General features: G+C 53.8%; 2 protein-coding genes across 11 annotated transcripts in view; both read right to left on the bottom strand.

Annotated features, from left to right (window-relative positions):
* The window catches only part of KCNC4 (potassium voltage-gated channel subfamily C member 4), a 98,764-nt gene extending 95,489 nt beyond the window's left edge, over nt 1–3,275 (bottom strand). For 3 of the 8 annotated variants that reach the window (XM_079112064.1, XM_079112066.1, XM_079112067.1), the window contains exon 1: nt 1,136–3,272. In XM_079112064.1, the coding sequence (XP_078968190.1) occupies nt 1,136–1,813 (678 nt within the window). In that variant the 5' untranslated portion in view covers nt 1,814–3,272. Of the gene's footprint in view, nt 1–1,135 lie in introns of all 8 variants that reach the window. The other 5 variants (XM_079112063.1, XM_079112065.1, XM_079112069.1 and 2 more) reach the window with 3 other exon arrangements.
* Nucleotides 3,276–11,093: 7,818 nt separating this feature from the next.
* Nucleotides 11,094–15,064, bottom strand: part of SLC6A17 (solute carrier family 6 member 17) — a 122,803-nt gene continuing 118,832 nt past the window's right edge. For all 3 annotated transcript variants that reach the window (XM_079144696.1, XM_079144695.1, XM_079144697.1), the window contains one exon: nt 11,094–15,003. In XM_079144696.1, the coding sequence (XP_079000822.1) occupies nt 14,635–15,003 (369 nt within the window). In that variant the 3' untranslated portion in view covers nt 11,094–14,634. The remainder of the gene's footprint in view (nt 15,004–15,064) is intronic.

The raw sequence follows: 15,064 nt of genomic DNA, 5'->3' as shown, positions 1-15,064 counted from the left end.
GTCCCCAGACCCAACAAATCACTCTGATCTTTCCAGTCTCCCAAATAGACCCCAGTCAGGTTTTAGGCTATGGCCTTGAGATAAGACACCAGTCAGGCAATTTTCTTTTTTAAAGATTCTAAAGTCATCCTTTGGGGTTTTAGCTGCCCAAGCATAACAGGATGTGTAAGTATCTCCCTGATCATCCGCTTCCACCTATAAGAGTTAAGGAAAACCAGATTAATTTAGGGAGAGTGATGGGGAGGGACTAGATCTTGCTTAAATCAACCTGTGCTCCCCCTCCCCCTCACACTCCCATTTGGAGCAGTAACCTGAACCAGGGCTTTCTGGGAAGTCACTTTATGCAGCAGCAGTAAGAAAAGTAGTGGCAACAAATCTGGCATCATCACCAGGAAGCCTGTGGCTCGTCATTGGCAGTGGGAGCCTGATGGACCTAGAATAGCAAGCCCTTCCGGTCTAACACCCCCTTATCCCAGCTGAAGGCCAGGCCAGTCCAGGTATGTAGAAAGCCTTGGGGCACAGCCTGTTCCTGGAAGAACCAAGGCCCCTCACCTGAACTGGAAGCCTGGGTTCGGGTCTCAGCTCTGCCTCTCCGAAGCTGAGCATGCTGGAGCCTATGTCCCTCTCTCTAAAACACATAGCTGCCAACACACAGAGATGTTGGCAGAATTTAAGTGAGGTGACATGGAAAGAAAACATCTAACAAAAAAAAAAAAAAAAAATTCTAGTTTTCTTCTCTCAGTCCTGCCTCACCCCAGCAGAAGGCAATTCAAGTTCCCCAGGACTGTGGCCCTGTGGAGGAGTGGAGGGTAGCTGAAGATGGGGTAGCTTGTGCAAACCAAAGAAGGGATGAAAGAGCTGTGGGCACCCCACTCACTAGGGGGATGCAGCAAAGCAAGGCAGCTGGGATTGGGTCCAAGTAGTAAGTCAAGTGTGTGCAATCTCCTGATGGAGCGTGCAGGAGAGAGGGTGGGAGTGTGTAATTCCCCAGAGGGCCCTGGAGGGAGTTGGGAGGGAGGTGAGAACAGACTGCAGTGGTAAGCTAGTCTTGTTTGGCTCTGCTCTGCCCCTACCCATCACCACCACGCGCCCCTTGCAGACCCGAGAAGGGGAGATCAGGGCTCCTGACACTTACCCTGGCCGCCCTGGAGGAGTAGGGATCCTCAAAGAGTGCCCACATGCGAGGCTGCCAGCCGCGGCAGCCACCAGAACCCGCGCCGGGGCCCGCGCCTCCCTCGTGGGGGCCCAGGCGCTGCAGGGCTAGCTCCCGCTCATCGTCGCCGACCTCGTCGCTGGGCCCCACTCCGCCGCCACCCCCGTCTGGGCTTTCGAAGATGTCGAGCGCCTCCTCGGCGTCGCGATGCTGGCGGTAGGTCATCCAGCAGCAGGGCTCCACATCGGTCTCATCGATGCCCCAAAAGGTGAGCTCCTCTTCGAAGAGAGGCCCGCACACGTCGGCGGGGCAGTGCAGCTTGCCAGTGCGGTAGTAGTTGAGCACGTAGGCGAAGACGCCGGGGTGCCGATCGAAGAAGAACTCGCAGCCTCCGCCGCCGCTGCTGCCGCTGCTGCCCGCACCGCCGCCATCGGACTCGGGCCGGCCCCCGCCGTCGGGATCAGCCAGCCAGGCAAGGCGGGTGCCTGGCAGAGTGCGCAGGGTGCTGCGGTAGGTCTCATGTCGCGTGCCGCCCACGTTGATGATGATCTTCTCCGACGCCTCGCCCTTGGCCATCTCCTCCTTCAGACATGTTTTGGACGGAGGCTTGTTCCCCGACTTGCGCCCGCGGTAGGAGGAGACACACACCGAGCTGATCATAAGAAGCGCTGCGGGGCTCCGGCTTGGGGCGGCCGCTGCCCTCCAAACACCCTTCCCGAGGAGGCAGCGTCAGACGGGGGAGGGGGAGGAGAAGAGGAGGAGGCAGGAGGCGGTGGCGGCCCCCTCTGCGGCTTGGCCCTGCCCCTGTCTTCCCCGCGGGGCGCGTAGCGGGAGGAGTTGGGTTTCTCGGGCGCACAGGTGGTTGGGGTTTGGGTAGGCAACGCTGGGGCGGGAGGCAAAAGGTGCACAGAGGACTCAATCAAGGGGCCCGGGGAGGTATCGCCAAGCACACGCACGCTCCCCCGCTAGGACGGGACACTCACACTCCGGCTCCGGCCGGGGACACGCCCCCCCCTCACCAGCAAAAGACGGAGAAGTGCTCAGTCCCGGCACACTGCGAGGGTCCGGGGCACGCGCGCGCTCACACTCACAAGGGCCAACCTCCGGCTCCCAGACCGTGCGAAGCCCGGGAGCTGCCGGTTTCTCCGTGGCAGCGGAGGCAGCAGTAGCGCAGCAGCAACAAGTCCTTCGAGCGGCTGCCGGGGCCAGGCGGACGTTTTCAGGGCAGCCGGAGCTCGGCGGGCCCAGGCTGCTTGAGGTCAACACGAGGCGGCGGCGGCGGCATGTGGCCTCTTCCCCCCATTCATAAATCCAGCGCTGGGCACGGATGGCGGGAGGGGCTGAGCGGAGCGCAACGGACCGGCGAGTGGGGGCTGCGCAGGGCGAGGCAGCAGCAAGAAAACAAGCGCGCTCGCAGGAGCGAGCCTCGGGTCCTGCATCCGCGGCTGGGAGCTGCGCTGGGCTGGGCGCCGCGCTGCGGGGGCTGCGCCGGGGCGGGGGGGCCTCAGACGGGGCGTCCTGCGCGGCGCCAAGCCTGGGGGGCGGGGCCGCTCCGGATAGCGGGGGTCTAGGTGCTGGCGAAGGAGTCTTCGGGGCGGCGGCCGAGAGGCCAAGGACACCTGCAGGCTTCTGGGGCCGCGCCGAGCGGGAGCCTCAGCGCAGCGCCCCGGCGCCGGGCTCCTGTGATCTAGCGGCGCCGGGAGCCGCGCCATCTACACGTCGGCCCATCTCCGGGCGGGGCGCTGGCCTTGGCTCGCGGCAGGGGGCGGGCGCTAGGTGGCCTCGGGAAGGGCGCGCCTGGGCGCTGGTAGACCGGGGCTCAGGGGGCTCTGCCTCTCCCTCCGGCGATGGCAGCGGACGCTGCGCTCCAGTGGCGCCTTTTCCTCCAGGTCCTGCCTGGCCTGGGTGCGCCCTCCTCCGGGAGGGGTGGGCGGGGCGCGGCGCAGGGCCGACTCGGCTCGCTGCAGGACCCCGGCGGCCAAGCTCAGCCTTCCTCCGCGCAGCCGAGCCCAGCCGAGGCGCGTAACCCCCTCGCCGCCAGTGCCCAGCCCTGCGCGCCGCCCCTGCGCGCCTCCGCCACCATCCCCTCCCTCCGGCGCCTAGGCCCCCGCTCCGGGCCTCCCCCGAGCCAGCAGCTCCTCCCACTGCAGCCCAGGTGACACCCGAGCGCCCTCCACCCACTAACCTGTAACCTCTGCCGACCTCCTATTATTGAGCCTGTCGCTCCCCTCCGCGCAAGGCTGGTTGCATTGTTGCCTTTTCACTGCGGCTAACTGGAGACAGGAATTGGAGTGAAGAGACGGTGTCTTAAGGAGGAGAACGCTCCAGACACCGCAGTTGGGGTCTCCGGACCACCGTACCCTCATCCTGTGCCTTGGAGGTCCGTAGTCTTGCTGGTTATGACCACTGTCACAGTCACCACAGCCTCTGCCGTGGAACGGGGAACAGGGCTGCCTCAGGCAAAGAAACAGCATCTGATCTGAGCAGAGGGAAACTGTAGCCCTGGTGAAATTGCCCATGAAGAAATGCGTTGTATGAGTGTGGAGTGGTGACCCTGACCCATCTTTAGGTTAAATGGTTTACAGTTCCCTGGAGGGCACATAGAAGATGCCACATCCTGCCTTATGACTGTGTCCAGGTCCTACTGTTTTCACTCCTTGTAGTTTGGTTTGTCCTTTGGTTCTGTCTCCTTGCCCCTCCCTGACCTGAGCTTCTCCCTGACTGTGCTTTTTCATCTTGATAGCTCCCACAGTGCCTGCCTTTTAGGACCTGTTTGTCAAGTGATTGAGAAGCTGCCATACCCAAAACATTAGGCACCAGTTGGATTTTGCTGGCCCTGTCCCAAAACCAATTTCCAGATTTATTTGTTTTTATTTGTTTTGAAGCCCAGAACCTCTTCTACATCTTTAATCTTCTCTCTCCCCCACCCTCCCTCACAGCTTCAGCCAGCCTCCACATCTGCCTGGGTGATATGCAGAGGATTTTAGAGCAGAAATGAAAACTGATGGGCACACCTGCCCTGAACACCTGTGTACCATCCAATTTCCAAATGAGGCAGGACCTAGAATACCAGAAATACCAGGAAAGGTTAAAAGTCCAGAACGCAAGGAATTTTCATAAGCAAAAGTCTCATGGTTAATGAGATCAAAACCAAAATGATGGTGATCTTTGATACAGTGCAGATGGGTATAATCCTTCTGTCATCAGAAACAAGTATTTGCTGACATACTTTGGTACTCAGTCCCTCCACTCAGACCTGATGTCTGCATTTCAGAGTTTAGGAGGCTTTGAGTTTGCTGCAGTGAAAAGAATTATTCCAAACATGACTGGGAAGAGAAGAGCCAGGACTAGCTGGAGCTAGAGTACAGAAGTAAGAAGCACCAGGTGGATATTAAAGAACTGACTACAATGATAACTGTAAAGTCCCCTCTGGACTATGTCCTGGCAAGCCCCTTGTAGTCTCGCCATTGCTTTCCATTCATCGGTCTGGCTGATGGTCATTCTGAGAAAAGAGACAAGATGATGGGGGTACAGTAGGCAAGAAGGAAGAAAATCCATCACAGCACCCCACACCTGATTTACTTAATCATTCAACAAATATTTATTGAACACCTACTGCCTGCCAGAAGCTGTTCCAGGCACTGGACATATATCTGTGAATTAAACAGCCTCCCCAGAAAACTTCTACCCCATCAGCTTCCATTTTGCAGTGCTGTTGGCTGGTGATGAGCACCTGGGGAGAGGGTGGAAGGAGAACACTGCCAGGGCGAGAGGAAGCCAGGAGGGGAGGGAAAACTGGTGTGAGGGTAGGATAACCAGAAAGAGCCCAGAAAAATAGGCAGTCAGTTAAAGATGCACTAAGAGGAGAACTCCTGGTCAGCTCCTAGAGAAGGTAGCTCAGACAAGAGGCTTCCAGAGAAGGCTTACCACTTACAGAAGGTTTTATTCTAGAACTCTGGACTAACCAGAGTTCTCTGGGCCCTGTGGGCTTCTCTGGGAGAGTCTGTGTGCTACCCTTGGCATCATGGGGCTTGTCCCCATCAGCTCTGTGTGTGTGAGGTCATGTTGTTCTTTGACACAGACCTCAGGATGGAAAGAGCCCCCTGCCTGCGGGCTGGATGCCAGCCTACTGTGGGTGTGAGGGTGCTGCCCCCTGGTGGTGTTGTGGTGGCCTGGTTCTGAACCTCACCCTCTGCTCTGACTGTGATGGTTAAGAAGAAAGGGGGGCTATTATGGTATGGGGTGGCAGCTGATCCTGGGCTTCCTGTTGATTCTAGGACCCAACATAAGGTTACCATCCAGGACTCTATTCTGTCCATTCCTCCAAGACCTTGATAACTAACAGACTTAGGCAAGACACAAGCAGTTACAGTTGGAAAGTCCTAATTCCCCAAGCTGCTTTCCCCCTTTTCACCACTTTCCTATCCTGGGCACCCTGTTCCTCCTAGCTGTAGGGAAGAACATCTGTGTGCAAGTCAGTTCACACTAATGTGTCAGCTGCAGTGAGCTTCCCTCACCACGATTGGGGTACTTCCAAAAAGCTAGAGAGAACAATGTTTGATTCTAGAATGACAATGTCAAACTTTTCCAGAGCCCCTTAAAGACCTTCTTTAAGGGGGTCCTTGCTTTCTGAATACTGAAGCTGACCCTCCCTGAAGGAATCTGAGAGACTGAAATCAAAGCCATTTATGCTTCCTCTTTCTCCACTGGGGTATTTTTGTGGCTTAGTCTCTTTGGGGTGACAGGGGCCATCCAAACTCCTCTCTATCCTCCTTCTTTGGCCCCACTTGTTTTGAGGTATTCCAGGCCAAGAAGCACGCTCCATGTCTGCCTGAGTAAGGTACTCATTGGCACTCATACCTCCCCCTGTTGGCATTCCAGCTCCTGCCAGGGACCAACCCCTACTCCTTCAAGTCCAGGCCAAGGAGCCAGCATACTTTCCCAACATGCCCTGCTCCCTCTTATTCTGGTTAATTGAATTTCTTTATCAAACATTATCACCAGGCAATGATGTCCTCTCATGGAGCAAGAAGGGAAAGGTAGGCAGGAGAAGGCTGGGAGCTTGTTGTCCTCCTCTCCCACCTCCAGGCAGCCTGCAGAGATCCCAGGCTCCAAATCAAATGTGAGAGCCTTCCCAGAAGGACTTTGGGGAGAACCTAACCTTAAAGGGAACCCAGAGTCATCCAGGCCTTGTGAAGGTTAGCTAAGATGGCTGTGACCAGGGACTGAAGTCATGGTTGGGTTATTGTGAAAATTTGAGTGAAGTTGTATTTGGGACTCAGGTCTCTCCAAAGACATCCTCTGATGGCCCAGCTCTTAAAGGGAAGAGACCAGAAGCTCAGGCTGGGCCAGGACCTAAGTCCTCATAAACTATGGCCTTAGAGTCATAGGGCTAGAAAGAACCTGGGTGCCAGCTCACAGGCACATGCCCACTAAGGAATTTCAGGCCTAAACAGCAACAGTGAACCTGGAAGCAGAGCTATGGCTGCAGTTGGGCCCAGGCCAGAGAAGAATATGGAGACTGTGTGGCCTCTGCAGGTAGGACAGTGTTTGTAGAAGTCACAGGACCAGGGCCAGCTGAGTGGACCCTCCCTCCCCCAGAGGCCTTTTTGCTCAAGGCTGCTGGGCTGGGGGCCCAACCTAGGCCCAAAAAACACCCGCCCCCCCCCCCCCCCCCCCCCCCCGGCACACACACTCACACGTTAGCTTAGGGCCCAGCTGGCAAGACTTCTTGGCACTCAGCATTTCTCCATCTAGAAAAGTACAGATTCCTCCCACCCAGACTAAATTCCAGCATAATTGGTTCATTCCATTAGAGTAGTTAATTAGTCCTGATGGGCCCAGGCCCCTCCAGTAGTGTCCTGGGGAAAGGGGAAGCAGCTGCCTGGACATGCAGACCAAACTCAGGATCCTTTTGGCTGCTCATGAAACCCAGAAATCCTCCCTTTGTGGGTCAGCCCTGGGCAGGAAGGAAGAGACCTGAACTCCAGCCAGCTCTGACCCTGGAAACCTGAGGACAGACCCTCCCTGAGTCTTTCTGTTCCACAGCTGGCACTCTGCCTGGCACAGAGTAATCCTCATGATTAGGATGAGTCCCAAATACAACTTCACATTTTCACAGGTTTGCTGGTTTGTTGTTGAATGACAGAGTTTTCTTCCCATCTCCCAGATTTCCCCCCACCTAACCCAGTGTGTCTGGCACTGGTGGCTCTGCCATGGGAGGGACACTCCAAGTTGCATTGTGACTGCCTCCATGAGACTGAGACCCCTGCCTGGCCTCATCCTTCTTTGTGCATTTCCAGTGGTTAGCACAATCCTAGGCATTCAGACGACTTGATTCATACCTGCTGCATGGAATTACCAGAGTGAGGAGAAGGGTGGGAGAGGACTGGAGCCCTTCCCGTCAGCACCTTGCAGTGTGGCGCACTGGATTGGGAGTCAAGAAACCCAGGCCTTGTCCTTAGTTTTCATTTGCTTAGTCGTAGGGATTCTGGGCTCAGTTAGGAAGGGCTCAGTTAGATGGTTCTGCTTAGAATCCTTCATGCAGCTGCAGTCACATGTAAGCTGGAACCACAAAATTTTGTAGTCCAGCTGGTCTAAACATTCACTAGGTGTGTTCATGTGACTGGCAGTTGACACTGGCTGTTGGCTGGGTGCTCAGCTGAAGTGGCCAACTTAAGCACCTACAAATGCACAGCCCTCTATATGCAGTCTCGGGGTCATTGGACTTTGACACAGCAGCTGGTCTCCCTCAGAACCAGTATCCCTGGAACACTGTTTGCAGTTCTACCCTTGGAAGTCACAAAGCTTCACTTCCACCATCTTGTTGGTCAGAGGAGGCATTTGCTTACTTAAATTCAAGAGAGACAGACTCCACTTTTTATTTTTTTAATTTTTTAGCCTAAAAGAATAGAATTTATTCAAGTGAGGAAAAAAAGAGAGAGAGAGAGAGAGAGAGAGAGAGAGAGAACTCTCACAGAATGAGAGGAGATCAGTTAAAGGTTGCCCTAGACTCTTACTTTTTGATGGGCAAGTTTTAAAGAACATGGGGACTTTTCTTTGAAAAACAAATCATCACATTACTGAAATCTGTGAAATACTTCAGCCTTGGCTCAAGTCCCTTATACTCAGAGCTGGATGAGACTGTGTGTTTGGTTGTGGCTGTTGGGAGGAACAGGATAGTGTTCAGGATCAGGAAGACTGCCCCTGCCACACACACACTCGGAGTGCCCTCTTCCCTGGAAAGGGGACCTTGTCATTCCTCCTTCCTTGGTTTCTTTGAGATTTAGACTGATCATGTCTTTAAAAGCAGCTCTAGGAGGCTGGCTCATTGTCCAGCTGATGGAGCTCCCAGATTGAAGCAGGCCCCATGAACCTACCCAGGGCTGTAAGAAAAGGAGGATAATATTTAATGAGCAGCTATTGTATTCATATGGAGGAATTCTATACTGAAATCTAGCAGGTACTACAGAAAGAGCTTGTTTATTCCTTACAATATCTCCTCCAAGAAGAGATGTTATTGTCAACCTCCTTTTACAGATTAGAAAATTGCAGGTTCAGAGTTAAGTGGCTTGTTCACGGTTGTTGACAAACTCATGGTTCAAACTACCTTGTGTCGCCTAACCCAGGGCAAACCTGAGGCAGAAGAAGTCTCTCATGTTCTCCTGCATGTCCTTCTCATCTTCTTCCCCTCCTGCTTCCTCCACCCAGGACCCAAATTTAGCCACTCACCTCCACATCAGAACAGACCTGTTGTATGTCCCAGTTCTGTGGTTCTAAGGAGCCAATGGCCAAAAATGAAGATCCCTGAAACCCTAGAATGACTTCATTACATGGGCAGCCAACCCCTGCATCCTTTAAGTGAGGTCTGTGTGCCCTCCCCTTAATAATTGTAGGAAGATGTTATGGCCGTAGAATATGGTAGAGGTGACAGGGTTCCATTTTCCAGGCCAGGTCTTAAGAAATTGGCAGTTTTCATTTTCTGCCTCTCTGGAGTTTTTGTTTTTAGAAATGGTCTCACTATATTACCCAGGCTGGACTTCAACTACTGGACTCAAGTAATCCTCCTGCCTCAGCCTCCCAAGCAGCTGGAATTACAGGCACACAGTCCTCCCTCTCAAAATGTTCTCTCTGGGCACCCAGAGCTATGAGATAAGAAGTCTGGTCACCAGAGAGTAACTCTGCTGGAGGAACGAGTTGTAGATGTTCACTCTGGCTGACATTCCCTGCTGAACCCAGGCTCCCAGTCATTCCCACTGGGGTGCTAGACATTTGAATGAATGGGAGGGAGGCTGCCTTGATTTTCCAGACCAGCTCAAGTGAAAGATGAATACCACTGAGTGACCTCAGTTGCTACTAGAAGAGTTGCTTAGAAAGCTCTGCCTGAATTCCTTACCCATAAAAGTGTGAGATATAATAAAATCGTTGTTTTAATTGTTGGGCTAACTTGGAACACAATATGAGACAACTGGACATGTATTATCTCATTTAATATATTCAGTATTTCAACTTTACAGACTAGGAAATTTAAGATAAGACAAATTAAATAACTTGCCCAAGCTCTCCCAAGAAACATGAGGTTGAACCAGCATTTGAACTTGAACTTGAAGAGTCTGACTCCTTGTTATGCTGCTGATTGGTGTGTCCAAGTGCCCCTCCTGGAAGGAGGGTTGGAATTTCAGTGCAAAACATTACTTTCAGCCAAAAGATTGTATGACTATACAAGTAATAACTTTTCTATCACTGGGACATTCCCCTACTTGAGAGACATGTGGGGATATTTGGAATCACAGAATGGGTTCTTCCTTTGGCAAAACTCAAGAAAGTGGGGGCTGACTTACTTATCTTTATGTATCTATGACTAACAGGGAGCCTATCCATGGTGGGTGCTTAATAAATGTTTGTTCAACAAATAAACTAACCCACAAAGGAATAAGTGGCAAGGAGGAGCCACAGGCTGAGATCTGGACAGAAAGGTTTTTCCGCCACCTGGTGGTTATTCCTGGAACAACTTTCCTGTGAGGCAGGGGAAGAAAATGGAAGTCTCCTTTAAGGACCTTGGCTGAGTATGTCTAAAGTGAAACAGCAGCATCATTTTGGACAAGTTGGGCAGGGTGCAGGTGAGACCCTCTTAGAAGCCAGACACCTTGGCTCTTGAGGGGGACAGGGAGAAGGGTTTCCCCTGCCATCTGCTCTTTCTATTCATGGTGCTGAGCATTTCAGTGGGTGCTTAATAAATACTTGGGATAGAAATTTGAGAAAATAGGTGATGTCACATCCTGTAGTTCATCTTCACCTTCCACTGAAATTTCCAAGATAGCCAGCCTAAATCAAGGATGGCTTAGAACTCATAATACAGCTCACTCACAGCCAGCCCACCTCTCTAGCACCCTGAGTCTGCTGCCTTTCCAGTCCTTGTTCTGGACACTGGACCTCTGGACACTGGCAGCTTCCTAGTCCCTAGCCCCCCACCTTCCAAAGTAGGCTTTCACGTACCCCACCCTTCATGAGCTGATGGGTATGGCTTTCCCTGGCAATCAGTCAGGACAGGAATGTCCTGTGCGAAGCCCTGGAAAAGGCCACCAGATGCCATCCTCACATCAGATGGAGTCTCATTTTCCTCACCCAGAAACATCTAGACCAAAAGCATCTCCCTCAGAGAACTGCTGCAAAACTCACAGGTTAGGTGTCTGGAATAGCTGGGATCCAGTAAGGCCTGCCACAAGTGTGTGCACTGAAATACCTTAGGGCAATTCCTAGGAAAGTAAATCTATGAGGCTTCCCAAGCTCCTCCGCCAGCCAGCCAGCACCCTCTGGAATCCTCTCCACACATTGCACTCCAAGCTCTTGCCCCAAAGCTTCCCTCAGGATCCTCAGCTTCTCCCATTTCCTTTCCGTGATCCCAATAGCAGGTTTAAAAAAAAAGCAAGAGGGGTTTGGTAAGAACAGACACTTTATTTTACACCAGTGTGGGGAGGAGGGGAAAGAGGGGCCCTGGGGTGACAATGCCTCATCCCCCACCCTGGGTGAATGTCCTGACCCAGGGCTCTGACCAGCCATGGGACACATGGTCTTGAACTGATCTGAACTTGCACCAGGACCCAAAGTGACTGCCTGGTGTGTATGCTTGGGTCTGTACAAAGCAGGGCTTTCCATGAGAAGGGAGCCTGGACCTTTCTTCCCCAGCCCAGGCCATCAGACCCCAGTGAAGCGGCAGCAGCCCCCATGTTTCAGGGCTAGTGGAGGGACCCAGGGGTGCACAGGGAGTCAGGTGCTTTATGAACTGTTAAATCTCACTTCTCTTTTTCAAAGTGGGGAGTACTCTGGCGGGGGATGTGCAACCATGAGGAAAGGCATCCACCTGCCTGGCAATACTACAGGCCTGCGCGGGGCCCAGGCCCAGCCCCATGGCTGATGCAGGCTGACTTGGATGGGCTTCTTCTGGCACTAAGAAATCAGCAGTCCCTGCAGTTATTGCTGGAAAGCAGAAGCCTACCTCACCTGCATTACCTTGTATGCCCCACCTATCCACCCCAATCCAAGCCTTGGGCTCACATCACCTCAGTGGAGAGGGCAAAGGCTCCCTGAGCAAGAAGCAGGTGACTGGGGCTGGGCACATTCCTCTCACAGGCACCACCCTGCCTACCCAGCTTAGTCATTCACAGCCGGGAGCCCCTCTGCCTCCTGGTGGGCACCGCATGGACAGCACCAAAGCCTGCGGGGATGGGGACCCTGTGTAGGTACTTGGGGGTCTGCCCCTCTCTGGCCACCTCCTGCTCTTCCAGAGAAGCTGGGACTTGATCCTAGCTCCTCAGGTGACCCCGTCTGCCCTGACTCCCCTGCAGAGTGAGCAGAGGCATCAGAAGCACAGTCAGGCAGTTGTTCCTTTCTGAGCAATCAGGATCATCTCAAGGACAAATGCAGGACAGAGGTGCAGTGAGGCCCTCTGGAGGTCACCAACCCAAGAAACCCAGGACCTTCCCTGCCAAAGAGCTGAGACTCCAGTGAGAACAGGAAGAGGTTGACTGGAAAATAAATTTGGGGACTTTTTTCCCCCCACTTCCAAGGCCCTCCCTCCCACCAGAGATGTGAAGGCAACTGTCAAAGCTGAAGCCAAAGCTTCCTGGGGCACTTGTCCTGAGGACTCACTCAGAGCTGAGAGGAGGAGGAAGAGGGGGCAGCATGGTCTTCAGGAGGATGGCGAACACTGAGGGTCACAAATCAGCACCCTACAAACACCCACAGCCACATGTGCACACTACACACACACACACACACACACACACACACACACACACACACACACAAAACACCAAGCTCTGGGACCTACATCTAACATCTAATACAGCAAAGACACTGCCGGGCAAGGGCCCAGCCCACAGCAAAAGGCTACGATGAACGCTACTGAGCCCACAATGAGCAAGCAGACGGCCCTGGCTCAGCCCCCTCCTGCAGGCTCGCGGGCTGGGGCCTGGCCCAGCCATGCTACAAAATTAAAAATATATCAAATATACAATGAAAATAGATCTGTACAGCACTGAGGATGAAAATAGTCCACCAGCCACAGTATAATATTGGGTTTGTCATTTCACAGCATTTACACCCACATGTACAGATTGAATGTACAATAGAAATAGCATATATAGAACAGTATAGACAGCGGAGTGTCTCTCCTGGGGCCTTGCTTTTCCTGTTGCTAATTCTGCTTGGGATCAGGCATGAAGCCAGGTAGGAGGTGTTGTCAGGTGAGAGGGCCTCTCTTTGGGGATATGTGGGTCTCCCTTTCCTCTCAAACACTCAGGAAGGACAGGTGGGGCCGAGAGGACTAGAATTGAGAGAAGGTGTGGGGGAGGTTGGAGTAAGGGAAATGGCAGGCTGTGGTGGAGGGGTGTGGCAGAAGACTAAGGGGTAAAGGAAGGGACCAGGGCTTAGTCTGTCCTTCCCAGTGCTGAGAGTATTCAGGGTCACAAGAAGGACTTTGGACCCTCTGTGAAGATGCCCAAGCTTAGGACTATGGCCTGCTCCATTCCTGCACACCACAGCTCTCAGAGATGAAGCCTAACTGACTGACTTCCTCTCATCCACTGAGCTATCCATCCATCCATCCATCCATCTGTACACCTATCCATCCATCTGTCTGCAGACATTTATTCTGGATCTGGTTCTGATCCTCACAGGCAACTTATCTTCCAGGAGAGGTTTGAAGGTAGGTAAGGGTGGGGTTGCTGCCATCAGCTGCAGCTTCCTGCAGGTATAAGGCCTCATGACTGAGACTCCACTCCACCCTTGGCAGCCTCCAATGTCCACGGCACTGTCCACAGTGCTGCCCGCCACAGGCCAAGGGAAGCTTGGGCGAGATTTCCAAGGTGTCTGCACACAACATGCACACTGGTGGCTGTGCTTGTGCAACAAGGTAAGTGAGTGGTGGCCCAAAAGGGGCAGTGAAATTATCTTTCTTCAGGAACAAGACTTCCTGGGGGTGAGCTCCTGAACTACAGGGATGCCCATTCCAGGGGAGAAGCTGCCACTAGAGAGAAAATTGGGCCCCAGGTGAGTGGAGAAGGAGTGTGCTTCACGATTGTGCTCCAAATCATCTAATTGTGCTGGGAACCATCAAGTTGTGCTCTGGAAACCTCACCTTGCACTGCCCCCTTCTCTCTGAAGAAAGAAGGCAGAGGCTACCACCCTGGGCTTCAGGTTGGATAGAGGGGGCTGGGAGATGGATAAGCCCTGACAGAGGTGGGGAGATTCTGGACCTGTCATTGCCCACCCAGGCAGAATGCAGGAGCATACCCCACCTGCCCTAGACAGGGGCAAGGACACCCAAAGTCTCCAACTTAGAGCTGGGGGCCAACAAGTCCCTTTTGCTGTCAAGGTTCTTGCTCAAGCTGGGGGCACCACTTCCTCACAAAACAGGCCTTGGGAGCTTCTGCACACTCCTGGCACACCTGTCCTCCAACCCAGCCTTTAATCAGGCAACCTCTTGGCTCAGGAGCAGTCAGTCTGGGTTGGGCAGGATGGTGAGTCCTGTTCTCATGGCAGACTGCCCCTAGGCCCTGAGGCCTCTCCTCACCACCACCTGATAGTACAGGGGGACCCTACCCTACCCCAAACCCCAGAACTGCAGGTGGCAGGGTACAAGGAGAGAGGAGGGTGGAATGACCCCCAAAGTAGCCACTTGGAGTCTTCCTTGTACTGGAAATCAGGACTTCTAGATTGTTCTGGGTTACATGGCTGCAAGGTGAAAGGTTCTAAGGGTTAGATGGATTGAGGGCCTGGACTAGGGGACAGAGCTGCTCCCAGCTCCCTGCTCAGAGCTAGAGAGCAGAGTCTGCCAGGACTGGGGTGGAAATGAGGCAGGGCATGACCCTCTCTCCTTGGGCTTGGCCTGGGCCTGGTGGCCACTGTGGAAGAAGAGGCCAGGCCCAGAACAGTGGGCAGGTTGGGCGTGGCAGGAGAGGTGGGCAGGGTAGGGGCAGTGGTCACAGCTCTGATTCAGGGGTGCTGGCCAGGAGGTAGCCGCTTCCATAGCGTCCATTGGGGTTGCTGCTGCTCTCCAGGGGTGATGTGCTGCCAGGCCCCAGGTAGGAGCGGTGGGTGGGCATGGGGGAGGGAGCCTCGCTGGGCACCTTGCTGAGGATGAAGCGGGTCTCATCGTTCTCCTCCAGGTTGGAGACATCCTTCATCATGCGGCCCTTCTTGTAGGACACGGAGAGGGTGTTGGAGCCGTCGGAGAGCAGATGGAAGTGCCGCAGGACAAACACCACAGGGATGGGCAGTGTTGCCACAACGATGAGGGTGATCAGGAGTGCCATGGCCCAGTTGGGGAAATACAGGTAGCGCTCGGCAGCCTGGAGGCAGGTGGCAGTGAGGATCACAGCTAGCACAGTTTACCCTCCCAGGCCTCTAGGC

This window comes from Sciurus vulgaris (genome assembly GCF_902686455.1).
Source record: "Sciurus vulgaris genome assembly, chromosome: 1".
Taxonomy (NCBI): Eukaryota; Metazoa; Chordata; class Mammalia; order Rodentia; family Sciuridae; genus Sciurus; species Sciurus vulgaris.
The sequence above is the reverse complement of the archived record's forward strand: the minus strand, read 5'-3'. Positions and strand labels throughout refer to the sequence as shown.